Source organism: Cavia porcellus, unplaced genomic scaffold (assembly GCF_034190915.1).
Source record: "Cavia porcellus strain 051 isolate PalLab524CR breed Dunkin Hartley unplaced genomic scaffold, mCavPor4.1 scaffold_23, whole genome shotgun sequence".
Lineage (NCBI taxonomy): Eukaryota > Metazoa > Chordata > Mammalia > Rodentia > Caviidae > Cavia > Cavia porcellus.
Genome location: NW_026947506.1, coordinates 31,911,335 through 31,937,302, shown reverse-complemented (window position 1 = coordinate 31,937,302; position 25,968 = coordinate 31,911,335). Strand labels below are relative to the sequence as shown.

General features: G+C 43.9%; 1 protein-coding gene across 1 annotated transcript in view; it reads right to left on the bottom strand.

Annotated features, from left to right (window-relative positions):
• The window catches only part of LOC134472290 (speedy protein E4-like), a 35,364-nt gene extending 28,683 nt beyond the window's left edge, over positions 1–6,681 (bottom strand). Inside the window, exons 1-5 of the mRNA XM_063233604.1 lie at positions 6,534–6,681; positions 5,871–5,929; positions 5,224–5,309; positions 3,082–3,250; positions 2,840–2,932 (exon numbers count right to left, since the gene is read on the bottom strand). Coding sequence (XP_063089674.1) covers positions 2,840–2,932; positions 3,082–3,250; positions 5,224–5,309; positions 5,871–5,929; positions 6,534–6,681 — 555 coding nt within the window. The remainder of the gene's footprint in view (positions 1–2,839; positions 2,933–3,081; positions 3,251–5,223; positions 5,310–5,870; positions 5,930–6,533) is intronic.
• Between the last annotated feature and the right edge of the window lie 19,287 nt (positions 6,682–25,968).

Below are 25,968 nucleotides of genomic sequence, written 5' to 3'. Positions count from 1 at the left end.
GTGGTACAGTGTGCCTGCCTCTGATGGCTTCTGCCTTCCTGAGAACTTTCATGTCTTCACTTGCTCTGCTCACTCACCCCTCCACCTCACCCATCAGACTTTCAGCTCATGCCATGTCTCAGCCGTCCCCAAGCCCTTAGCATCCATCCTGCCTCTTTCTCTGTCCCCATTCTCTCCTCTCCTCTCATCTGTCTGCCCTTCTTCAGCCCTGCTTCCTTCTGGCTCTCGAGTTGCTTCCAGCCGCCCCCTCCCGGCTGCTGCCCTGCTCTCCACTGCTCCAGGTCCCAAGATGCCGCTCTGCAGCCTTCCAGCATCTGCCCTCAGCCCTTCCTCTCCCCCATCCATGGACAGCTCCGGCTCTCCTCTCATCTCCTTCCTCAGAAACTGCTCCCATACTGCCATTTCTTTTTTTGTGTGTGTTTTTCATTTTTATCGGTACCAGGGATCAAACTCATGACCGCCTGCTTGCAAGGCAGGTGCTTATGCCGCTGAGCTAAATCCCCAGCCCCATAGTGCCATTTCTTTTCAGTTGTTTCCGTTTTTCTAGATTTTCCTAAGATGCAAATCAGCATTTAGGTTATGCAACAGAAGCCCCTGTGACTGGAATGGCAAAGGGACACCCCTGGCCTGTGCTCCCTCCTCACCTGGGCCATTCCGGGGCAGACAGATGCTTTTCCTTCCTTTAGGGTTTAGGATGATCATCCAGGCCACCACAGACTTTGCTTCCTTCTCCCTGTGCCTGGCTTTCCTACTTCAGTCCCTTGCCCTCATTTAAATCTCTGCTGCTTTTTGTGTGTTTCCTTTGTGTACTGAAAAACAAGTCAGGACTCCCTTTCACAGCTAAGGAATTTAGTCAAACAACCTCGGCCCTGTGGGGAGGAAATGTCCCCGGAAGGCAAACAAGCAGGAGGGACAGAATCACACACACACAGGGAGAGAGGCGAGACGACAGTTCATCTTTATTTTCCATCTGCGAGAAATGCCTGGCTCTGTCCTGTGTGGAACACGAGGAGCACACGCGTTTCTTCTACACCCACCGCTTCTTCGTGTGTCAGACTCAGCAGCCAACCTGCTCAATGTGTATATTTACAGGAGTTTGAGGGCCCGGCTCACAGCCCCCGGCTATGAGTACAATGTCTGCATAACTATAGTAATTAAGGTATAAACCTCTCTAAAAGACAAAGTATATATGTACAACCATCCATTAAAATTATTTATCAAAATAGTATAAGAATAGGACTACAAATATCTATAATATCTGAATATTACATTAAATATACATAGTAACATTTCCATGGGCAAAATGTGTACAGTAAACCAGTATGGTTTATACTCTATACTGAAGAAATCTATGATATGCATATGGACCTAAAATTATATTTCAAGTAATTTCCTCTCAACCTGAGACTCTACAGGCCATCTTCAATGGCTGTCCAGGCTATAGAAGGGAACCAAATGTAGAAAAAGCAGATATCCAACTTCTAATTCAAGGGAAACTTGAAGGGAGATTGTAAAATTTGCAAGGTGCTGTAGAAAATCTCGTCCCTTATGGTCCCACCATGGGTTCCCAGCTCTGGGTTGTATGCTGTGCTGAGTGTATTTCATTGCTTCCTGGGCCAGAGATCTGGAAGGCAGAGAAGAGACAAAGTCAGACCCATGGGGACAATTTTCTAGATGACAAGATTGACACCCAAATGCCAAGCCCATCTAGAGTCTGAACCAAATCCAGGTCCAGCTCTATCTCTATACTTCATTCTTAGCCCCAATCCTGAGCCATCATTTCCCGTTGTGGTTTTCAATGTTTTAGACCCGCATTCCAAAGATCACGTGAGATGGCTCGGTTAGACCTAGCTTCCTCCTCATAGTGAGAGTGGTTCTTCTTGGGAACCTGACAGCCTTTGGGGAAGATGGCACATCACTTATGATGCCCTTAGGGCTGTCCATGCACTTAAGGTCTGGACTTTTGCCTGTGACATCACCATCACCAATGTCAACATCGTGACAGAAGCCCAGGTGCTGAGCCTAATCCCAAGCCCCAGTGTCTCACTACATGCACATGATTTACAACAAATCTTTGCTTATTCCTCTACCCAAACACATACTGGAATGTAACTATTGTAAGAAGTCACCGTGAACCTAGTCTTTGTTAACTTTTTATCATTCTTACACACATCCATGACCTGATTCTTGAGGAGCAGATGTGTAATTATGGAGAGTAGAAATTCATGCACAAGTGGAAAAATGAGCTAGGAATGAGCGCTCCCAGTGCACTCAAGCACAAGCAACACATCTCCGTGCAGCCGGGGATGCTCATGCAGTCAGGGATAATTCCCTTCCATGCCTGCACAGGCAGTGTGCTCCATCTGATAGCTTCTCCTTAAGCACTCATTTGTTATACATAAATCCCTCTGTTTCCTCTCCCTGAAGGACAAAAGGTGAAAATACAGCTCTGTCAGGAGATGGAAATTTATGGCTGGGCAATAGATGTTCACTCAGAACAAAAATCAGTCTCTCATCCACACTGCCCTGGACCCATTGCTCTGGGAGGAAGGATAGCTACTAAATCTGTGCCTCACGGACAATCCGCTGTTCGTGAGGTCCGACAGAGCAGTGTCCCAGCACATAGCTCATCTTTCCCAGGCCATGTGTCTGCTTGTCATGCTGGTTGGCGACTTTGGAGGGGGCAGGGAGAGGCTAAAATTGTGCCTGGGACTGGGCTGGTTCCAGATATAGAGACAGTGGACAGGGTGGGGGATCATGAAAGGAACCTCCCACGGGCTCCCCGCATTGCCTACATAGACACCAGCGGTGCTGTCTGAACACCAGGAAGCCCACCCACCTTCTTGAGGGCACTGTTCTCAGGGTACCAGGGTCCAGGGATGAGGGCGCGATCTCGGCTCCACACCCAGAGTGCAGGGTCATAGGCTTGGATCTGGAAAGGAAAGCAGCCCCTGAGTGGATGAAGAGCTCAGGGACACCACCCGCATATCCAGTCTCCAGCTGTCCCTGGTCACACATGCCCAGGATCCCCTGTTCTTCTGTCCCAATCTAGCCCGGCCCCACCAGCCCCGTCTCACCCACCTCCTCACACTCCTCTCGGGTCACCCTGAGGTTCCAGTCCATGCAGCAGATGAATTGGTAGCGCAGCTTGTGGAACTCGGAAATCTGTTTCAAATTCCAGTTATAGAGAAACAAGAAGATGCCTTGTTTAAGGATATGGTCGTCCTCCTCCATGTCATTGGCCAGGTATCTGGGAAGGAAAGCAGGCTGCTGGTCAGCAGCACAATCACTGGACCCTGAGTCAGCTCATGGAGAACAGGAGTTCCCCTCCAGCCCAGGATGCCATCAGCCCGGCCCAGAGTTCCCGAGGACCAGAGGTGCAGAGGTGCAGCCTGCGCACGGCCCTTCTGAAGGCGCTTCCCACCCTGGGGAGGAGGACAGGAGCCCTGGGTAGAGCCTGAGGTGGCCTCCTGCCCCGTCACCAGCTGCAGCTGACATCTCCACCTCCCCACCTCCATCCTGTCTTTCCCTGCAGCTCGGCCTCTGTCTCCTGGCCCCGTGGGGAGCATCTGCACAGGCGACCTTGATAAGTTTCTGTGCTCTGCCCTCCCCTCCCCAGTGGCCAGCACAGGGCTTGGCTCAGGGTGTGCATGGATTCCACCAGCGAGTCGTACATGTCCCTCCCCATTGCTCAGACCCCTAGCAGAGGATGCGTGGCAGAAGGTTTTGCTGAAGGAAGGAAGGAAGGAAGGAAGGAAAGAGAGGAGGAAGGCAGGCAGGTCAGCTCCACCTGTAGACAAAGGCCATGCAGAGCCCCTGGGGGACTCAATGCTGCAACAGAAACACTCACTGAATGAGAAGAACCAAGCTGCCATTTTAAGGATGTTCACAGGACCCAGCACTCAGCAGCCGCATCCCTAAAGGTGATTAGGTGAGCGAGGGCAGATGAGGAACCAGGGCCCCGAATGTCCTGACAGCGGGACCTGAGGACAGTGCTGCTGGAATGCAGAGGGAGGGATCCGGGAAGGATGGAGACACTGGCAGTTGTGTTTTGTTGGCAGGACTGGGGCTGAATGTAGGGTTTTATGGTTGACCAACATCTGCACTCCTTTTCTGGAGGTTTCGTTCAGAAACAGGGTCTTGGCAGCTTCCTAAACTGACGACGCCGTATTCTCCTGCTTCAGGCACCCAGAGGGCATTGATTACGGGAGTGCACAGCGATGCCCAGCTTTGTGTTTGTGAAACAGATTCTCAGAGTTCCCCTAGACCTTGAACCCCTGGAGTAAAATAATCCACCCCTCAGAGCATCCTGAGTGAATGCAAGTGTGCACCACCGCAGCCATTGAAGTTTGGATATTTTGAAGATTTGTAACTTTTATTCAAGTTAAAAATATGAAGTCATGTGGACAGGAAACAAGAGATAAAGGCAGAGATGGGTGCTTGGCAAGAGCAGTGAAAGAAAGGAAGGGAACATCAAGATGGTGAGCTGGGGGGTGGAGAGAGATTGTAGAGCCGGTGAGTACCAGAGAATGTCTCGGCCTTGGTGTGCATGAAGTATTAGTGATGCGGGAGCCACGTGGCAAGTGAGCTTTGGGCCCGTCTTTGAAGGCTGATCAGGCAACACAGAGCCTGCTCCCTGGCTCCCTGTCTCCCTGTCTCCCTGTCTCCCTGGATCCCTGTCTCCCTGTCTCCTTGGATCCCTGTCTCCCTGGCTCCCTGTCTCCCTGTCTCCCTGTCTCCCTGTCTCCCTGGATCCCTGTCTCCCTGGATCCCTGATTCCTTGGCTCCTAGGCTCCCTGGTTTGTGGAGAGACTTGTCAGAAGGACCAGCAGGGAGCACATTATACTCAGTGTGTGCCTGTCAGGAGGGCATGTATGGGCCATGGGTCTAGGAAACCCAGAGGAGGGGACAAGAAGACATTTGGTATTGCTAAGGAAGGGAACCCTCAAAGGGTCAGAAATGCCTACCCTCAGGCCTGAGGGCTGATGCCCATATGTGGGTTCTTCCTGCCTCTGCAGTCAGGGGCCTCAGTTTCCCCTGGTGACATGCTTTAACCAACGTGAGGGCAGACTGCAAGATTCCTAACAGGAGCATGGGAGCACGCAGTGTGACACCCCTGTGCTACAGTCAGCAGTACAGAGGTTTAACGCCAGAGGCCGGGTGAGAGTCCCCTCCCACCCTCCGGGGATGACCATGGCCTGTGGGGGGAGGCGCAGTACTCACAGCGCCAGGAAGAAGTGGATCCTCTGGTACTCCCAGGGGAAGAGGCCGGCCCGGCTGAAGTAGGCGATGACCGTGGCCAGGAGGTACTATTGGGGAGAGAACATAGTCAGCAGGCAGAGCTGGAGGAAGAGGAATGTGGGGATACAGATTGCAGGGAACAGCAGAGCCCCAGTCAGAGAACAGACCCCTGGTCATCTGAGGGAAGAGAGAGAAGGGTGGTTGTTTGCAGATGAGAGCAGTGAGGGTGGGGGGAGGCCTAGGTGGTCACCTGTAAGGGTCTTTTGGGGACAGGTCATGGAGGTCAGCTGGATCAGAGGGGATCTTTTAAGTTAAGCAAATGGGTTCCCTGAAAGCTGAGGGGCGGGACCAAAATTTTCATGCAGCGCCAGCCAGAGAGGCCATATGCCGGGAGGCTATGGCCTGGGCTCAGTTCACAGAGGACCCAGGCAGAGCAGGGAGCTGCACCCATCCAGCCTCTAGGCCAGCCAGGCCTGCAAGGGAGATGGTGCTGAGTCCTAAGGGGGTTGGAGTTTTTGAGGGTAAGGTGGGGGTTCCTAGCAAGGACAGAAGAGTAACTGTGGGGCTGGAAGCTGTCCTCCCTGGGCGGTGCCACCAAGAGAGCCCAGCTCCAGGGAGAAGGACCTCACCTTGTCAGAGGCACCCATTTGTTTATCCCAGGCCAGGAATCTCTTGATGACCGGATCCTCTGTGAAGAGAGCACAGTGTTAGCTTGTCGCCTGGCTAGGAGTCCCTGGGAGTGGGAACACAGAACAGAACCACAGCTGCCTGAGATGACCCAGGGTCAGGCCGATGGCAAGGGGAAGGAGGACATTGAATGGCCAGTGCCCAGAGGCTCATCCAGAGACTCCAACAGGAACAACTGTGTGGGGCCAAGGTAGCCCCACACAGTTAGGACTTTAGGAGGAATCCGTAGGGGCCTCCCCTGACACTCAAATGCACCACTGTGGAAGTCAGAGGCGTCCGGGACGTTTGCTCTTGTGATGGGCACAGCAGTGTGACAATGGCCTTGTCCCCACTCCAGTGCTACAGTCACTTCCATTCAGGAAAATGAGCAGCTGCTCTCTATCAGGTGGCTGGTCTGAACCATGCTTTGTGATCCCAAGTGGGAACGGGTTTTGAGGACTGCGCCTTTTCTGTCACCTGTGTGTCCCTAGGGAAGGATGACACTAGAGTCCTCCCAGAAGGCCAGCTCAGGGCTTAGTGAGCTCCTTTCCATGGGTGAAGAAAGGAACGCAAAGTCGCTCAGGTTCCTAAGAGCCAGGTGGAGGTGATGTGTGGTGTCTCCTTACCGAGCAGCCTGGTGAAGGCTGCATGGTGCTCAGGCAGCACCAAGGACCGGTGCTTCCTCTTCAGGCCACAAGGATTCTCTATGACACTCAGGTGGGTCAAAGGTGCAGGGCGTAGGCATCGCAATGGCTGTCGCTGCTCCTTTTCCATCAGGGACAGATATTCCCTCCACCTTTTGAGGGATAGGAGACTGATGCATTCCTGCAAGGCTATGTCAGAGCACCAGGGCCCTCCCCTCTGCTCCTCCTTGGCCTCTGATGAGCACTCTTGGTTCCAGCTGTGCCCAGAGGACCAAGGTGAGAGGCTGGGGTTCCCACTCAGGGCCGAGGCAGAGTCCCCCTGGTGATCCTCTTCCTCTGATTCTGAAGAGGAGGCATCCTTCTGCTCCTCCGGGACGGGCAACTGAGGCAGGAAGAATGGTGAAGACCTAGGGGCTCTGCTGAGGAGACCCCCCATGTCCTCCTGCAGCTGCTCCCCAGAGTCTGAGGAGCAATCTCTCTTCCTTCTCTGAAGAAAGGCCCAAAGCAGGAGGCTGGGTGCTACCAACAGACCTGAGGAAAGAAACCCAGGTCCAGTGTGAGCATCGTCTTTGGAATTCAGCCTTTGACCATGTGTTCTGGTTTGTACCTCGATGTCCCCCAAAGCTTTGTGCGGTCATAGAGGGGAGATTTGAAGGTGATGATTAGGGTGTGTGAAGGTGGATTAAGGCTGTATGTTGGGTGCCCACCCTGGGTATGGGTGACACCAATCAGTAGATTTGCAGCCTGGATGGAGTATAAAGGGACAGAAAGAGGGCAGACTTGCTGTTGTGGCTGCTGCTGCTTGGCTGGTGGCTGCTTCCTGCCTGCCCTGCGATGCCCCTTTGCCATACACCCTGCTGGGAAGCCAGGCAATGAGCTGAAGGAAACCTTTCTTTAACTTTGGGTGTCCGGTATTGTCTCAGCAACCATGTCACCCCAAATCCCTCCTTGGAAATAAACCCCAAAGTTCCTCCACAGTTGTCCCCTCCAAAGCCCTGCGATCTCCATCTGCCCCATTCTTCTTGCCACTGTCCCCTCACCCTGTGCTTACAAAGTCTTCCTCACCCAGACGCCTTCCTCATCAAGGGAGGGACCTGAGCCACCTCCTCCTCCCCTGCTCATTCTTGGCTCTCATCTCCTGACCCCTTTCCAGCTCCCCAGCTTTTCTATTCATCGGCCTTAGTCTTAGTTTCTTTTCTTGTTGCTGAGACACCCACAGTGAAAGGAGGCAAGTTTTATTCTGGCTCAGTTTGTAATAGCTGGCTCCAGGGCGCGATGGCATGGCAGAGGGGTATCACAAAGGAGAACCAGTTTGTGGAGTGGCAGAAGCAGCAAAGCAGTGACGTCCCAAGCAGCAAGCGACCAGCACCAGCCTCTTTCTGTGCCTTATATTTTACCCACAGTGAGGCACCTGAATCCTACCCAGAACTATGCTCAGCACCAATCAGTGGACTGAGTTAGTGATCACACACCCTCGATCCCAGCATCACTCTCTAGATCCAGCCACTCTGAAAAGCCCCACTATGGCTGCATGAGGCTTTGGGGACATCTAGACAGGAGCCCGTACAGCCATCCTTGTCCTGTTTCCTGTCGTTCCTGTCTCCTGTCTTTGCCTTCATTAGCCCCTCCTTCCTTGTCACCCGTCCTTCTCACTGGTCACCTTCTCGGACCTCTCCTGTCTCCAGCCCCCTCACCTGATTGTCCTGGGATCTCATCATCCTCCACCACCACCTCAGGGTGTACCCAGGAGTGAGAGGCTGGGGACTCTGGTCCTCACACCGGGAGGATGGGGGCTGGTGGCCATGAGTTCTCCCAAACACCACCTTCCCCTCCACAGAACAGACTCTGAGCTGCCTGCACCCCGCTTCTGTAATTCAGTTGATCCTAAGCCAATGCTGCTTCTCCAGAGAGGACACAAGTGGAGATCATCTCTGAGAAGCAGCTGTTGCCCATGGGATGCCAACACCCATGGGCTTTGAACCTGCTAAGCAGGGAGATCGAAGTCCCCAAGGTGATCATGTGTGCCAATCTGGTAACCAGTTTGAAGGAAAACACACCTAGCTACCAGACTGGACATGGAGGACTCAAAGTCTGTCCATCACCTTGGTGTTCCCTCTGGGCTGCTGACTTTCTGTCTCTTCTCCTCAGCAGATATTGCATGTGTCCACCGTCTACTCTGAACATGTGTGATCCTCTGACCCTCTGTGCTTTCCCTCCTCAGAGCATAGACTGGTTGGGGAGGGAGCAGAGTGGGCATGAATTTTGGGAGATCAAAAACAATTTGACCTCATGAGCATGGCCCTATGAGTATGAGCAAAATGTCAGTGACACTGGCATTGTCTTTCTGACTAGAAAATTTAGACAAAACTCTCAATTCAGAGCCGGGTGTGGTGGCTCATGCCTGTAATTCCAGCACTCGGGAGGCTGAGGCAGGAGGATTGCTACAAGTTCGAGACCAGCCTGGGCTACAAAGTGAGCTCAAGGCCAGCCTGAACTGCATGGCGAGACCCTGTCTCAAAAAAGACCAAAAACAAAAACAAAAACAAAAAACCCCACTCATTCAGCCAAGAGCTTTTCTGCCCAATGTTCACTGCTTCTTTCTACATTTAGGAATCTGTACTGGGATGTACACCCCCCCCCCCACCAGGTACCTGTGAGTCCAAGAGACTTCATGCATGGGCCAGGCATGGTCAGGCACATCTAGAATTCCAGTAATTGGGAGGTTGAATCAGGAGGATTGCAGCAAGTTCAAAGGCTGGACTACTTAGCAAGACCCTGTCTATCAAAAAAAAAAAAAAAAAAAAAGAAGTGTTGATGCTTACTGGAGAAACAGATTTATTGCAAGATGTATAGATATATAAGATTTTATAAAATTGACTTACAGTGGTCACCCAGAGCCTGGCGTTGAAGAGTGTGAAGAGTCTGTCTGCACGCTAGAGACCGGAAGGATCTAGTTGAAGACCTGGGGCTTAGTGTAGTGTCTCACAGAAGTCTGATTCTGGAGGTTGAAGAGTGAGCTGTGGAAGCCACTGAGGTCCTCTGAGGAGCAGGAGGAAACCGCCTTTTATACCATTCCTGAGCCAATCCTCCCTAGGGTGGATGACAGTCCTCCCTCTGGTGGGTCTTCCACCCCCAGAACTATGTTAATCCTATGAAGTTGAGCTCTTCTTACACAAATTGACACAATCAGTTACTTATCACAAAGAGATTTCTTGAGCAGCACAAATCAAGGATAATAGCCCTGTCCCCGCATACTTCTACTGGTGCCTACAATTCTGAGGTGTCTGTGACCCACATTATGTGATTACTAACTGAATAAGAAACATCCAACTACATTGGATCAGCATAGTTCTGGGTGTGGCTAAGGGGATCTGCTGAAGAGAGAAGCCCCGCCCTGGGTATGAGTGACAGCAGCCAATAGGCTTGCTGCCTGAACGCAACAAAAGGGAAGGGAAGAAGGAAGGCTCCCATCTGTTTGGAGGAGCTCCAGTCTTCACCTTCTCCTTAGGTGTCATCTCCTGGCTTCCATCTTGGACCCTTCAGTTTCCTGATACAGACTTGCATGGGATATTACAGAAGAGTTCAGGCCTTTACCTGGCTCCTTTGGAGCTCCATCACACAGACAGCGCTTTTATACTTTGCTATACTTAACTATGCGTGGCCATTTCAAGCCAGTCTTTTTTTTCTCTTGAGACAAATTCTCATTATGTAGCCCTGACTGGATTCAAACTCATGGCAACCATTTTGCCTCAGCCTCCTGCGTGCTGGATTATAGGCGTGAGCCACCACGCCCTGCTAAACCAGTCTTTTAAATTTTCTTTCTTTTTTTTTTAAAATAAAAGACAGAATGAAACAAAAAAAAATGAATAGAGGAAAATAATAAGGATCAGAAAACACAATCCCTTATCAAAGTGTCCACATCATTTTTCATATAGATTTCCATTTTGATTCTTACATTTCTATAAAAATAAAAAAGAACCAGAATAGTCTACACAATTTTAATAAAGGAATAAAATTAGAACTCTAACCCTCCCCAACCCCATGATTTATTACAAAGTTACACCAATGATGACAAAACAGCATTGATGTCAAGATAGACAAACCATGAAAGTACCAATATGAAGTCCCAAAATAGATACACACAACAGGCATTTGGTTTTTGGCAATTGCAAAAGCAATTAAGTGGAGAAAGGGTTGTACCTTCAATAAATATACTGGAACAATTGGTTATTCACGTGTAAAAAACCCAAATTTTGTAGCACATAAAAAATTTCTTAAAACATCCAAAAGTCAACTCAAAATGGCTCACAGTGAGTTAAAGTGAAGGCAGGTATGGTCTGAGTCATTTATTGGCTGAAGTCATTCTCCCTGGGACAAAAGGCATGTTTTTCCATACATACTAATGAAAAATGTGATGACTACGCAGGTGTAACATATTTATTTCACTAATAAGTATATTTTCAAGGTACATCCATTTCCATGTCCAGTTTATCATTATTTATGGCTGAGCAGTATTTCATTATATAGAAATACCATATCTTTTTTATCCATTTCTCAGTCAGTGGACATTTAGGTTGTTTCCAAGATCTGGCTGTTATAAACTGTGCTGCTATAAACATAGACGCACATATATCACTGTGATGATGTTTTAAATTCTTTTATGAAGCTACTCAGAAGGGGAATAACTGGATCAAATGGGACCTCCTATCTTAGTTTTTTTGGGAATCTTCACACTGATTTCCACAGTGGTTGAACCAGTCTCTATTTCCACCAACAATGGAGAAGAGTTCCTTTTTCCCCACAGCCCTCTAGCATTTGTTATTGGTCGATTTTTTGATGATAGCTATTCTTTCTGGTGTGAGGTGAAATCTCAGTGTTGTTTTAATTTGCATATTTCAAATGGCCCATGCTTTTGAAAATTTTTTCACATATTTATTTGCTGTTTTTACTTCCTTATCTGAGAAGTATGTGTTCATCTCAGATACCAATTTTTGAGCTGGGTCTTTAAATCTGGGAGAAATGATTTTTTGAGTGCTTTCTAATGTTCTCTATAGTAATCATTTGTCTGAGGAACAGTTGGCAAACATTTTCTAACACGTTGTGGGTTGTCTCTTTACTCTGCTGTGTCAAAGATTTCAAAGGAGATCCCATTTTTGATTCTTTGCAATAAGTCCTGTGCACTCTGGATTTTATTCATAGTTTTTGCCTACAACAGTGTCTTCAAGAGTTTTACCTACTCTATCTTCCAGCAGATTTAATGTTTCCATTTTAATATTAAGATCTTTAATCGTTCTTATTTTAGCTTAGTACAAGGTGAAAGATATGAGTCCAGTTTTAATCTTTGGCATGTGGAAAACCAGTTTTTCCAACACCGTTTATTAAAGAGATTGTCTCTTCATCTTGTCTTTGTTGCCCAGGATCGACTTTGCTATTCTAGACCTCTTCTGATGCCAGATGAATTTTAGAATTGCTTTCTCTAATTGTGTAACATATGCTATTGGAATTTTTATCAGAATTGCATTGAATCTATAGAACAATTTTGGAAGTACGGTCATTTTCACTTTATTGATTCTTCCTACCAAAGAGCACAAGATATCTCTCAATTTTCTAATATCCTCTTCAAGCTCCTTTTTTCAGAGTACTAGTTTTCAATGCAGAGGTCTTTTACATCCTTCATTATATTGATTCCTACGTATTTCATTTTTTTGGATGCTATTGTAAAAGGTATAGTTCTCTTGATTTCTCTCTCAGTGAGTTTGTAATTCATATACAAGAAGGCTATTGATTTTTAAGTGCTGACTTTATAACTAGCTGTATTACTAAATTTGCTTATTAAATCTAGAAGTCTTTTGGTGGAGACATTGGGGTCTTCTAAGAGTATCATGTCATTTGCAAATAATAATAATTTAACTTCTTCCTTTCCTATATTTATTCCTTTTATTTCTCTTGTCTAATTGCTTGGGCTGTTTCCTGGATTGTGTTGAGTAGGTGTGGAGACAGTGGAAATCCTTGTCTTGTTCCTAATTTTAGAGTGAAAGTGTACAACTTTTGTCCATTTAGTATGATTTTGACTGATGGCTTTTATAAGGTTGAGATAAAGACCACCTATTTCAATTTTCTATAGGTTTTTTTTTTATCATGAAGGGGTGCTGGACTTTGTAAAAAGCTTTTTCTGCATCTATTGAGATGATCATCTGATTTTCATCCTTGGCTCTGTTAATATGATGCATTATATTTATGTATCAGCTGGGGATTTAGTTCAGTGGCATAAGTTCCTGCTTGGCAAGCATGGGGTCATGAGTTTGATTCCCTGTACCACCAAAAAAATAAATCACATTTATAGATTTATGTATGTTGAACCATCCCTGCATCCCTGGGATGAATCCCACTTGATCATGGTGTGCAATCTTCTTGACATTTTGTTGCATTTTCTTTGTCAGTATCTCACTGAGGATTTTTACATCAGTGTTCATTAGGGAGACTGGCCTATAATTCTCTTTCTTAGTTGGGTCCCTTTCTGGTTTTGGAAACAGAGTAATGCTTGCTTCCAGAAATGAATTTGCAAGTATTTCTTCCTTTGCAATTTCACTGAAGTCTGAGAAGTAGTGGTGTTAGGTCTTCACTAAACTTCTTGTAGAATTCAGCTATGATTCCCTCAGGGCTTGGGCTTTTCTTTGTTGATAGGTTTTTTTAAAAAATTTTATTTTGAAAGTATACAACAGAACAAGACAGAATAAAGCCAACTAAGATCGTACAGTGAAATTGGTACAGAACTTCACAGCAGGTTACTGGGATAACAGAAATAGGTATCACAGTAGATTTGGTTATCTTTATAATAGTTGTTATTTTAATCACATATATCAAAATGAGATGAAATATAGAACACTATAGAACTTATTAAAACAGAATATTGAATAGAGCAGTACCATTAATCAGAAAAGAGCAAAACAGTAATAAAAATATTTGCCTTCAAAGAGATGGTAGAAGGAAGTCCCCCCTATTTGCTATGTCAACCTCCCAGGAGACACTCAGATCTCTGGTTCCCATTTGCTAATGGGCGGCAGGGGGGGTGGAAAGGGGGATAGGGGAATGGGATATTTGGTTCTAGGCCATGCATCAGCATCAGTAGGTTCACTATTGCTTAGCAAGGAGGCAGGCAGGTGGTTTAGTTTCACAGCATCCTAAGTTCCAACATGGCGTGGATCTCAGGAATTGCTGCTGGTTCTCCCCCTGGAAGGGCCGCAGTTTGCCAGACCACCACCACTTACCAGGGAGGGGAGGTGCTTGCTTGGCTTCCCAGTGCCCTAAGTTCCAACATGGCGTGGATCTCAGGAATTGCTGCTGGTTCTCCCCCTGGAAGGGCCGCAGTTTGCCAGACCACCACCACTTACCAGGGAGGGGAGGTGCTTGCTTGGCTTCCCAGTGCCCTAAGTTCCAACATGGCGTGGATCTCAGGAATTGCTGTTGGTTCTCCCCCTGGAAGGGCCGCAGTTTGCCAGACCACCAGCACTTACCAGGGAGGGGAGGTGCTTGCTTGGCTTCCCAGTGTCCTAAGTTCCAACATGGCGTGGATCTCAGGAGCTGCTGCTGGTTCTTCCCCTGGAAGGGCCGCAATTTGCCAGACCCTGTTGATAGGTTTTTAATTACATCTTAGATTTCATTTATTAATATTGGGTTATTTAGGATTTTATATCTTCTTGATTCAGCTTTGGTAATTCATATTACCATAACTAGGAATCTGTCCATTTCTTCTGTTTTCCATCTTATTAGAATACAAATTTTCAAAGTAAGCATAGGTGGTTTTCTGGATTTCTACAGGGTCTGTTGTAGTTTCACCCCTTTCAATCCTGATTGCATAGATTTGAGTCTTTTATCTCCTTTTTTTTGATAAGGTTGGCCAAGGGTTTGTCAATTGTATTTAATCTTTCAAAGAACCAATTTTTCAATTCATTGATTCTTGGTATTTTTTTTAGTCTTCAGTGTGTTAATTTCTGCTCTGATCTTTATAATTTCCTCCCTTGTATGAGCTGTTGGGTTAGCCTGCTCTTTTTTTTTCTAGACGTTTAAGCTTCATCATTAAGTTATTTATATGCACTTGCTCTATTTTCCTGACATGGGTATTTACTGTTATAAATTTCCCTATTAAGACCACTTTCACTGTGTCCCACAAGTATGTTGTATTGTCATTATCACTGAACTGTAAAAATTGTCTAGTTTCTTATTTAATTTCAACTGTGACTCATTGATTATTCAATAGGCTGCTATTTAATTTGCATGTGTTGATGAGATTCTTGTGGTTTCCTTTGGCATAGATTTCTAATTTCATTGCACTGTGGTCTGATAGTATGTATGGGATAATTTCAATTTCTTTATGTTTACTTAAGCATGTTCTGTGAGCCAGTATATGGTCTATTTTGGAGAATGTCCCATGTGCAGCTGAGAAGAATATGTATTCTGAGGTTGTGGAGTGGAATACTCTATAGACATCTACTAAGTTCGTTTGCTCAAAAGTTTGATTTAGTTCTAATATTTCATTATTGATTTTTTGTCTAGTTGATCTCTATTTTTGTGACAGCTGGGTATTGAGGTCTCCCAATACAATTGTGTTAAGGCTTATTTGATTTTTCATGTCCATTAATAATTGTTTTATGTAACTATGTGCACTAATATTTGATGCATATATATTTATGATTGTTATCTCTTCCTGTTGGATTATTCCTTTTACGAGGATATAGCGACCTTCTTTATCTCTATTAATCAGTCTTGACTTGAAATTCACTTTTTCTGCAAATAGAATAGCAACCCTGTTTTTTCTGAATTCCTGTTGCATGAAATATTGTTTTCTGTCATTTTACTTTCTATAAATTTTTTTCATTTTTTAAATTTTATTTTGAAGAGAATAAAACAAAATGAGACAAAACAAAATAGAGTCAATCAAAACAAAAGGTTCAACATGGTACATGGTTTAAAAACAAAATACAATGAGATCAACAATGGCTACCATAATGCCTCTTGTTGTCTTCAAAAGAATTGCCCATATCATCAGGCGTAATAAAATTGAACAAAATAGTACAGAACAAAAACAATAAAAACAAAAAATTGGAGACATTATAGGACTTCCAAAGAAGGTAATAGTCAAACCAGAATGAGTATCATAGTGTATCTTATTGTCTTCAAAGTAGTTGCCTATATGCTCAAACTTGATACTATCAAACTAAACAAGTACAATAAAATCAGTCAAAACAAAATACTGAGAGCAGTACAAGGCTTCAAATCAAGCTAGTAGGAAATAAAAAATGGTTACCATAATATATCCTGCTATCTGTGGAATAGATGTCCATGCTATCAAATCTAATACAAGTAGACAAACTGAAACAGGATAAAACCAAACTAAACAGAACAATGATAACAATATGGGTTTTAAATCATGATACTAGATTAACAATGGCTACTGCCTTCCCTTTTTAGGCAATTCCTCCCCTTTCACTTTCACAGGATGTATTGTGCATTTGGATCCCACTAACTCCTTTAGTTTTTAGATTAGCGAGGCAACCTGCTACTTACCTAAGTGATTCTAAACCTTTTTTACCCCGTAAATGATCTCAAGTTGTATCCATTTGCCTACAAGATCCTCAAGGTTTTCTTTCTTTATAGCTGAGTCATTTTCCATTGTATAAAAGTGTTATGGCTTTCTAACCAGTCTGCAGCTGATGGGCAAGCTACCCCTACTTTTTTCTGGTTCTCTGTCACATAGAGCATTGTTCTCTTGTCTTTGACTTTTAGTCTATAAATCCCCTTCAAGTTAAATGTATTTCTTATATAAAGCATATAGAGGAACCCTATCTCCTGATCAACTCTGCCTGTGTTTCTTTGTATTGATGAATCAAGGCCATCTATATTAGTGATTATAGCCAACCTTCTCTGCCTCATCTCTACCATGCTATTTCGGCCGTTGATTGTTTACTTTCCCCCTTCATTCCACTGTCTGACCTGTTCAGTGTGCCTCTTCTGCTGCTGTTTCTGAAACCATAGTCATTTTTTCTCTTTAGGATGTCCTTCAGTATTTTTTGTAAGGTTGGTTTGGTGGTCATGAACTCCCCCAGTTCCTCTTTGTCATGGAAGCATCTCATCTGTCTACCAATTTTGAGAGATAATTTTGTAGGGTACATCAATGTGGGGTGGAGGTTATTTTCTTTCAGGACTTGGGATACTTTACTCCAAGCTCTTCTTGATTTGATGCTTTGTGTTGAGAAGTCTGTCATGATTCTGATGGGTTTTCCTTTTTGGTGATCTGTTTCTTTTCTCTGACAGCTTTAATATTCTGGGTTTTTTTTTGTGTTGAATTTCTGGGAACTTGATTATTTTATGTCTGGATGTAGATCTATTTTGGTTATAGCTAGCTGGAGTTCTGTATGCCTCACTTATCTGAATATCATTTCCTTTTCCTATGCTGGGGAAGTTTTCTTTAATTATTTCTGTGAATAGCTTTTGTATTTCATTTGTGTTTACCCCTGATGTTTTCACTCACGCTTTTTATTCTTAAGTTATAGATCCTCTTGTCATGTTCTAGCCTTTGTATTGTTATCTTTCTGTTTTCTTGTTAATTTTTAAGAGATCTTTCCTTTCACGATTGCAAGCTGCAAACCTGTCCTCGAGGTTTGATAGTCTATTTTTAGTTTCTTTCAAGCAGTTTTGCCAGCTTTCAATGGAATTTTCAATTTCCTGATAATCTCTTTGAATTTGTTTCATGTATTCTAAATTTTTTTATATTCCTCATTGGAGGTTTCCCTTCTTTTTCTATGCTCCTTTATTTTTCCATCTGTGTCTTTTTTAGAGATGCTTAACAATTCTTTTATTATGTTTGTCATTTTTTCTTTTACCTGAGATAATTTCTATTCTAAGTTCTTTTATAGCCTCATGAAGTTGTTTCTGTATTTCAGTTGCTGTTGCTTCAGAAACTTTAGGTGTGCAACTCCTGATTTCTTCCGTATTTACATCTCTTGGACCAGTACTGCTTGGGGAGGCCAGAGACTGCCTTTTGCTTCTTCCTCTTGTCATGTTCCTGATTTCTTCCAGACAAGTGGGTAATGGGGTCCCCAGCTCCTCCTGTGTTGGTTATAACTTCTCTGAAGCATGCTGGCTAGGGATATCTGATGGTGACCATTGGGTGTGCTGGTGTATGGCTGTTTGCTGCTTTTCCCAGCCTGCTGGTAGCTACTGGAGTGCAAGCAGGGGTGGAGCAAGCTGGTGCCTCCCTCCTGATCTGGTTAACTGCAAGGTGCCCTCACCATGTTAGTATGTGAAGGGCAGGCAGAACTGGTTGGGGTTAACTTTAAGGAACCTCGGTGGTGGCAGTTGGACCACACACAGGGGCGGGACTCAGTCCAAGCAATTCCCACCAGTATTCTCCGAGCTAGGAGTGGCTGAATGAAGCCCACTACAGTTCTGACTCTGAGCTTATCCTGCCCAACTCCAAAATGGTCCCCGGCCAGTCTTCCAGTCCCATGGGAAGACTGAGTCCCCCACACTCACCACCAGCCAAGGCAGTTCTCCAGTCTGCTGCTCCCCTCTTACACCATGTTTCCCCAGAGAGCTCTTTGGGCTTGCCAGCCACCATCTTCACTGAGGATATGTGTCCCCAGGTTCAAACAGCACTTCTCATGTGGTGGTTCTAGCTCTGGGGGGAAGTGCCACCAGCTACTGCCTTCTCCTGTTTAATTTTTTCTTTTATTTTCTCTGTGGGCTTCAATTCTCACTCTAGGTTTTTAGTGGGTTGAGGGGACCCACTTCTTTCCTTCCTGTCTTCTTCAGAATGCTATATTCCAGCATTGGACTGTTTTTCCCAAAGAGGCTATTTACTCTGCTGCTTACTGTTCTGCCATCTTCCCAGAATCTGAATTTCTGTTTGGATTAAATGTGTTTCTTGTATACAGCATATTGTTGGATCTTGCTTCTGCCACTCTGTGTCTTTTGACTGGTAAATTGAGACCAATAACATTAATAGTTCAAACTGTACATACTGACTTATCTTTGTTGTTTTCCTATTATTGGCTTCCCCCTTCTTTTTTTCTTTTCCCCTTCCCTCTAACTGTTTGCCTTTCCTGGTGGGTTTCTTCTGTTGGTTCATGAGGTTGTAGTCCTCATTATCTCTTTCTAGATAGAATGTCCTTCAGAACATTGTGGAGTGCTGGTTTTGTGGTCATAAATTTCCTTAGATGTTCTTTGTTATGGAAGTATCTTATTTCTCCATCAATTTTGAAAGATGGTTTTACAGGATGCATCAATCTGGGTTGAAAGTTGTTTTCCTTTAGAACTTGGAGTACTTCACTCCAAACTCTCCTTAACTTGAAAGTTTGTGCTAAGTCAGCTATAATTCTGATGGACTTTCCTTTATAGATGATTTGTTTATTTCTCTAACAGCTTTTAAGATTCTATTCTTGTGTTGGATTTCTGGAATCTTGACTATTATATGCCTCGAAGTAGATTTTTTGATGATCACTAATTGGAGTCCTATATGCCTGGTTTATCTGTATGTCAAATTCTTTTTCACTACCAGAAAAGTTTCTGAAATGCTGCCTGTGAACATTTTTTAATGTCACTTGTAGTATCTCTTGCCTGTTCCTTGACTCCAATTAACCTTAAGTTATTCTTCGTTGTGTCATCTAGCATCTGCTGGATTGATTTCTCATGGCCTTTTACTATTTTTGAGAAATCTTTCTTTCCTTGTTGCTAACTGCAAGCCTGTCTTTAATATCTGAGATCCTGTATTCACAATGGCTTTGAATACTTTCAATGAAGTTTTTATTCTCCTGGATATCTGCCTGAATCTGCTTGATGGATTCCATTTGTTTCCTATGTTGTACTTCCATAATTTGCTTAAACTCATCTATTTTTTTTTTTTGTCTCTCTTCTCTAACTTGCTAAGTGTGGTGTGTCTTTTGGTAATCTATGTTGTTACTTGAGAGATTATTTCTGATTTCATTTTTTCCAGGGCCTCATTCAATTGCTTGTTGTTACCACTTTGGAAAGCTCTGGTGGGGAGATTTCGGGTTGTCCCAGCTCATTGCTCCCTGGGTTTGCCTTTGGTGAACTGAATGTCTGGGATTGCATCTTGTTTAAGTGTCTTCTCATTTCTTTTCTTTTTTAGTTTAATTACTGGAGTGGTGTTTGTAAATTGCCTATGGAAGGTAACTTTATTGGTGATGTTTAGGACACTTAGGTGATAGTTATTTCTCTGAAGTATCTTCCAGCTATAACTGTTGGAAGCTCTAACCTTTTCAGTTTGTCGGAGATGAGAATGTGTTGCTTGCTGGCCTATCACTGGTTCTTTGGCCTTGTGTCACAGTATTTCCTGTGACCCTTAGTTAACCTCAGTCATGGATTATCAGAACCAACATGTGTTTATGACAATTATGTCAATTTTGGCTGCAGTGGTACCAATATCAAGAAACACAGCCTATAAAACAACAAACTGAGTTAAACCATAATTTTCAGCTTTTAACCATATGAACAAGATTTGTGATTATATAACAAAATGTGAAACAAACCAGATAATTATATGCGATACATAAGTCTGCAATGTGTCAATTTTGCCCTCAGGGTTAAAATTTAAAATACATTAAGGAGAAAATAGAGAAGCAGCAGAAGAAAAAGAGATTACAAGTAAGGTTGGAGGACAAAGGTGGATTCTGCCAACTTGAGGAAACTGGTGCAGAAAACTGAAGGAAAAGAGAGAAGAGAAAAAGGATGAAGAGAACAGAATCACACAAAAAGGTTAGGAACCACAGCCACACTCCAAAATAAACAGTGAAATAGAGGAAAGAGAAAAAAAAACTAAAACAAACAACAAATAGAAAAAGATAGTTTACCTGTAGGATTGTCTCTGGTTTCACTAGCAGACAGCCTGTGGAGACACAGTCCGGAATCATGCCACTCTATCCCAGCAAGCCAGCAGTTGCTTTATCGTGGAGTAGTGGAAAATCTCTGCAGGCCTGCTCCAAGACCAGCCTCACTGGGCTCACCAGAATACAAGCAGTTTCCCTGGGTCTGCACCCAGCTAGGAGCTGCTAGGGGAAACAGGCAGTAGTTCTGGGTTCTGGGCTTATCTGGCCCAACTCCAAAATGGCTCCCAGCTAATCACTTTCTCTTCACAAGAGGACTGAGTCCCCTGCACTCACTGCTACCCAGGGAAGTCCTCTAGGTTCACTGCTCCTCTCCATTGCCTAGTCTCTCTGCAGAGGCTCTGGGGTCTCCAGCCATCGCTGTCACCATGCATCCCTAGGATCAAACAGCTCCTCTCACACAGTGAGTCTGGCTTAGGGAGAAGGCACTACCAGCTACTGCCTGCTTTTTCATGGGAGTTTTTCTTTTCACCTCTCCGTAGGCTTCAACTGGCACTTTAAATTCTTCCTGGGTCCAGGGGACCCACTTCATTCCTTCCTGTCTTCCTCACATGCTGTATTCCAGTGTCTGGATGGCGACTCTCAGAGAGGCTGTTCTCTGCTGCTTACCGCTCCACCAATCTTCCCGGAAGTCCTGTGTGAGGAATTCTTAAACTTACCTTTGAGCCATGAAATTCTAATTTCTGCTTGACTCCATTAGTGATGCTTCCATTGAGGTTTTGTTTCTCGATTTGACTACTGTACTTTTCATTTACAGACTTTGGTTCTCCTTTAGACTTCCTATCTTTTTGTTGAATTGCTCCTTCATAGCTTGCATTGACTTCCTTATTCAGCTATCTATTTGTATCCTCCTTGAAGTCATTAATCATTTAAAAAACAACTTTTTAATTCTTCAGTATCTTTGCTCTCAGTTACCGATGAGCTCTGGACATTTGCAGGAGTCTCATTGCTTTGATTCTTCCATACTTCATGTGTTTCTATATTGAGATTTGTACATCTAGTTTGATGAATATGTCTTTCACATTTATTTGATGGTCTTCTTAGTATCTAGCCTTATTGGAGCATTTGATTCCCAGTACAACACAGAGAAAACAAACTACAGTAATGAAGAAAACCCAAAGACAAATCAGACATTAACTTCAGTTAAAATCAGTTAAAAGCAACAACTTATACCACCATTAAAAATAAAAAATCAGCAATAATAATAATCAAAACTAAAAGACTACACACTAATAATAGTTAATAAATATGGAGGGGATGGGAAAAGTGAAAACTGGAGGTAAAATTTTAAAAAGAAAAGAAAAATGAGAAGGGTGAGGAGAGACAAGCAAAATTAAAAATACAATGAAAAGATCACAGAGAGAAGTCACCACCACAGACAGAGGCCCCCCACACCTCCCTCAGTGCCTGTGGATTCTGTACCCTGGCTTTAACAAACGCCAACTCCAAGCCACTCTGCATTTTGTTTCTTTCTGGCACAAGGCAGTAGAGATACTGATCAACTGACCCACCTGATCATGAAGGAGGCCAATGCTTCGGGACGGAAGGTAAACTAGGAGGGTCAGCAAGTCTAGGGAGAATAATGGACCAGGCCAGTAGGGCTAGAAAAGACTTAATATAAAGTTTTACTCCAAAAGTGACTCCTTCGCAGCAGGTTAGAGTTGAAGAAGAAATCAGGTGCACCACCAGGTCCTGCAAAGGTTTCATCAGGAGCCATTACGGGAAGGGATTAAACTCTTAAGACTGAACCAGAGAACAACTTCACCTCCAAGTGCCCAGCACTGTTTTACCACAATGCCTGAGTGAGAGACAACTGTGGGGAGGGTGCAGGATGGGCATAGACCCCTCCCCACCTCCAGAAACTTAGGCTCAGGCTGGGAAGACACAGAGCCCCACCCTGCGTGGTAAGAAGCCAGCACTGGGAATGTGCCTCCCACAGGCTGCTGGACCTGCGAGTGCTGGCCTCAAGCCCAGTGGTCCACCTGTAGCCGGGCCACGCTGCCTCCGTCAGGCATGGACTAGTAATTTGATTGAGTCTCTCATTTCCCAGTGTGAACAAGGACACTGCAGCTTGGGGGGCTGTCACAGCCCCGGGAGCATGAACGGGGGGCTTCTGGGGCAGGGCAGATTCCCAGCCACAGAGCTGGGAGGAAACCGCAACCTGCTGGAGTCTGAGACGCAGCTCCTACAGAGGAACTACCCATTCAAAACACAGAGGCATTCTTTTCTTATTTTATGACATTTTTTGTGGAGCCATGGGAACTTTTCCTGTTTGCTTTCCCTTTTTTTTTGTTTTCTTTCCTTTTAATTTTTCCTTTATGTTGCTCTCTACTTTTTTGTTTTTCTTTTTCTCAATGTTTTTCTCTGTTATTTTATCTATTTCTATTAATTTCCTTTTACTTCTTGATGGACTCCTTTATCTCACTTTTCCCTCTTCTTTTTCATATTCCAATGATTAAATTTTCAAATTTTATGTTTTTCATTCTTCATTCCCTCCTCTCACTATTTTTACTAGAATATCACCAATAAGCTTTATTACTCTTTAGATAGTTAACTTTTCTATTGTTAGTGGAAATATAGTTGTTGATTCAGTTGTGTGTCAGTATTTGGTTTGTCTTAATGTTTATGCTAGAATTACAGGTCTCTGTACTCTGGTTAAGAGTGGTATCTATGGGTTCCCAGGGTATGTCAGTATCCAGTTTGAGTTTATGCTGTTGTTTTTGCTGATTTCATTGCTATTGCCGGGCATTGCTGTTGGTGCTATTAGTTGCTTTTCTCTGTATGCCAATATTGGGATTTCTCTGCATGCCTTTGTGTCATTAACAATGCTATGGCCCATTCCTGGAGACCTGTGTGCTAGGTCTGTTACACTGAAGCTTCCCTACTCAAACTAATGGAAGTGGCTGGACCTTAGGACAGAGGCAAAGGCCTGTACTGACCATGCCAGAGTACAAATCACTGAACAGCAGACACCAACCAAAGAAGTCTCCATATAACACAGCAAAAAGGTCTTTCCACTATAATCAACCCACAAAGTCAGTATACACACATACACATACAAAAAAACAAAACAAAACCAGCCCCCCTAAACAATAGAAGTTTGGGAAGATGTAACAAAAACACCCAGCTTCCCCAAAGCTGACCCATGGTGCCTCAAACGGGAGAAAATAATAAGTCTTACACCTGAATCATTCGAAGTGATAAAGAGGAGATAAAGTATGGGCGGCAGCAGTGATCAGTGTGTAAACAGAGTCATAACTGGAAGACACAGCAGACGTCAGTGACTAATTATTCAGAGATACCTTAAAAGCAACAAGAGCGAACCAGATGGCTGAGGAAGAGGATCACTCCAGAGGCTGAGGCGGGAAGATTGCCACACGATCGACGCTATTTTGGGCTACATAGTGAGTTCAAGACCAGCCTGAACTACATAGTAAGACACTGTCTAAAGAGAGAGAGGGAGGGGTAGAGGAAGGGAGGAAAGTAAAGAGAGCATGAAAAATGGATACAACAACCGCTAGATAATGCAAAGAACACTATGATAATTGGAATTACAGATATTGTGTAATGACTATTCAGACTTATGCCCAACATATGCTAATTGGACTTATGAGCCACACTCTGACTCATGATCTATCTTTTTCTGTGCAGTTTTGTAATCTGGTTCATACCACCTCAATGTCTATTTTTTGGTATAAACAGCTTATTTGTACAGTATTGAGACTCTTGCTGGTTATAAGCTCAGTAGTATAGTTTTATGTTCTGTTATACATTATAGTACTGCATTACAAGTTATGCAAATAAAAGCAAAGTCATCAACTTGGAGTTTCCTTTAACCATTTCTTTGTTTTGAATGTTGTACACACTATATAAAATTCTTCATTTAGTGACAAGTTCATTTAATGACCTAATTGTTGGAACAGAACTTGGTCATTGAACAAGAAATTCTCTAGTAAAAAATTGGAAGACAACCCAAATGGTATTAAAAATCAGTTTATATAAATAATAGCAGGACACATTCCAAATATGGGAAAAGAATTTAACAGGCGAGTAAGTGAGGTATCTAGAACCTCAGCTAGCCACAATCAGAACCCATCCACAACATATCATAGTCAGAATCCCAGAAATCCAAGAAAAGGACTCAATCTTAAAAGCTGTCAGAGAAAGCAACAAATCATTTATATAGAAAAACCTATTAAAATTATAGTAGATGTCTTAACACAAACTTAAAGGCCAGAAGAGGTAAACGTGAAGTGTTTCAAGCCCTAAAAGATAACTTCCAATACACACTGATATATCCCACAAAACTATTAGTGAAGAAATAAAGTGGTCTCCGGCATGGAAAGAGCTTAAGAAATTCATGAACACCAAACCAGCACTCCAAAAAGACAAAAAACAAAGCAAAACAAAAAATCCTTAGGATGTCCAAAGAGAAGCAATGATGCACTTGATGTAAAAATGTCTAACAGAATGAACACACCAGGCAGGGTGAGACATCAGGCAGAAGGGTTAAAGGAAAAGGAGTCAGCAACAGGAAAATGCGATGGTAAGAACATGTGAGCACCTCTCAGGAATAACTCTCAGTGTGAACGCTCTCAATTCCCCAGTCCAAAGACACCCACTGCCGGAATGGATCAAGAAACAAAGTGCAGGGGTATGCTGCATGCAAGAAACACGTATAACCCAAGATGAGATCCACAGACTAAATAGCAAAGGTTGAAAAAGAGTACTCCATGCAGTGGGAACCTGAGAATGAGCTGGCGTAGCTGTGCTGTTTTCACCAAAGTGGACTTCAAGCCATAACTGAGCAGAAGAATCAAAGAAGGTCACTATATAATGATTAAGGAAAAATTCAACAGCAGGAGATAAAAATTATAAACATATGTGTACCAAACACTGGCATCCCCAACTTCATAAAACAAACACTACTGAATATAAAAGATCATGTAAGCATCAGTATGAGTACAGTATGGGAACCCAATACCCCACTGTCCCAGACAGATCAGTTAGACAAAAATCAACAAATATCAGAATAGAACCAAACCTTTGAACGAATGAACTTAAGTTGTCCACAATGTCTCATCGAACAACAGAATACATACTCTTCTCAGCGGTGCATGGAACTTTCTCCAAAATAGACCGCAAACGAGCCATAAAGCTTGTTTAAGTAAATCCAGAGGAGTCAAAATTATAGCATACATGGTATTAGGCCAGAATGCAATGAAACTGGAAGCCAATGGCAAAAGAAACCTTAGAAATTAGGCAAACATGGAAATTAAACAACATACTCTTAAATAATCAACGAGTCACAGGATGAATCAAGGAAGAAATTAGTTACTAGAATCAAACAATAATCCCAGTATAACATACCAGACACCCATGAGACACAGCAGAAACAGTCCTAGGAGGGAAACATAACTGTGAATTTCCACATCAGAAAAACAGAGCAGGTCTAAATAGATAATGATGCACTTCAAGGTCCCAGAACAATCCAAACTCAATCGAAACAATCCAGA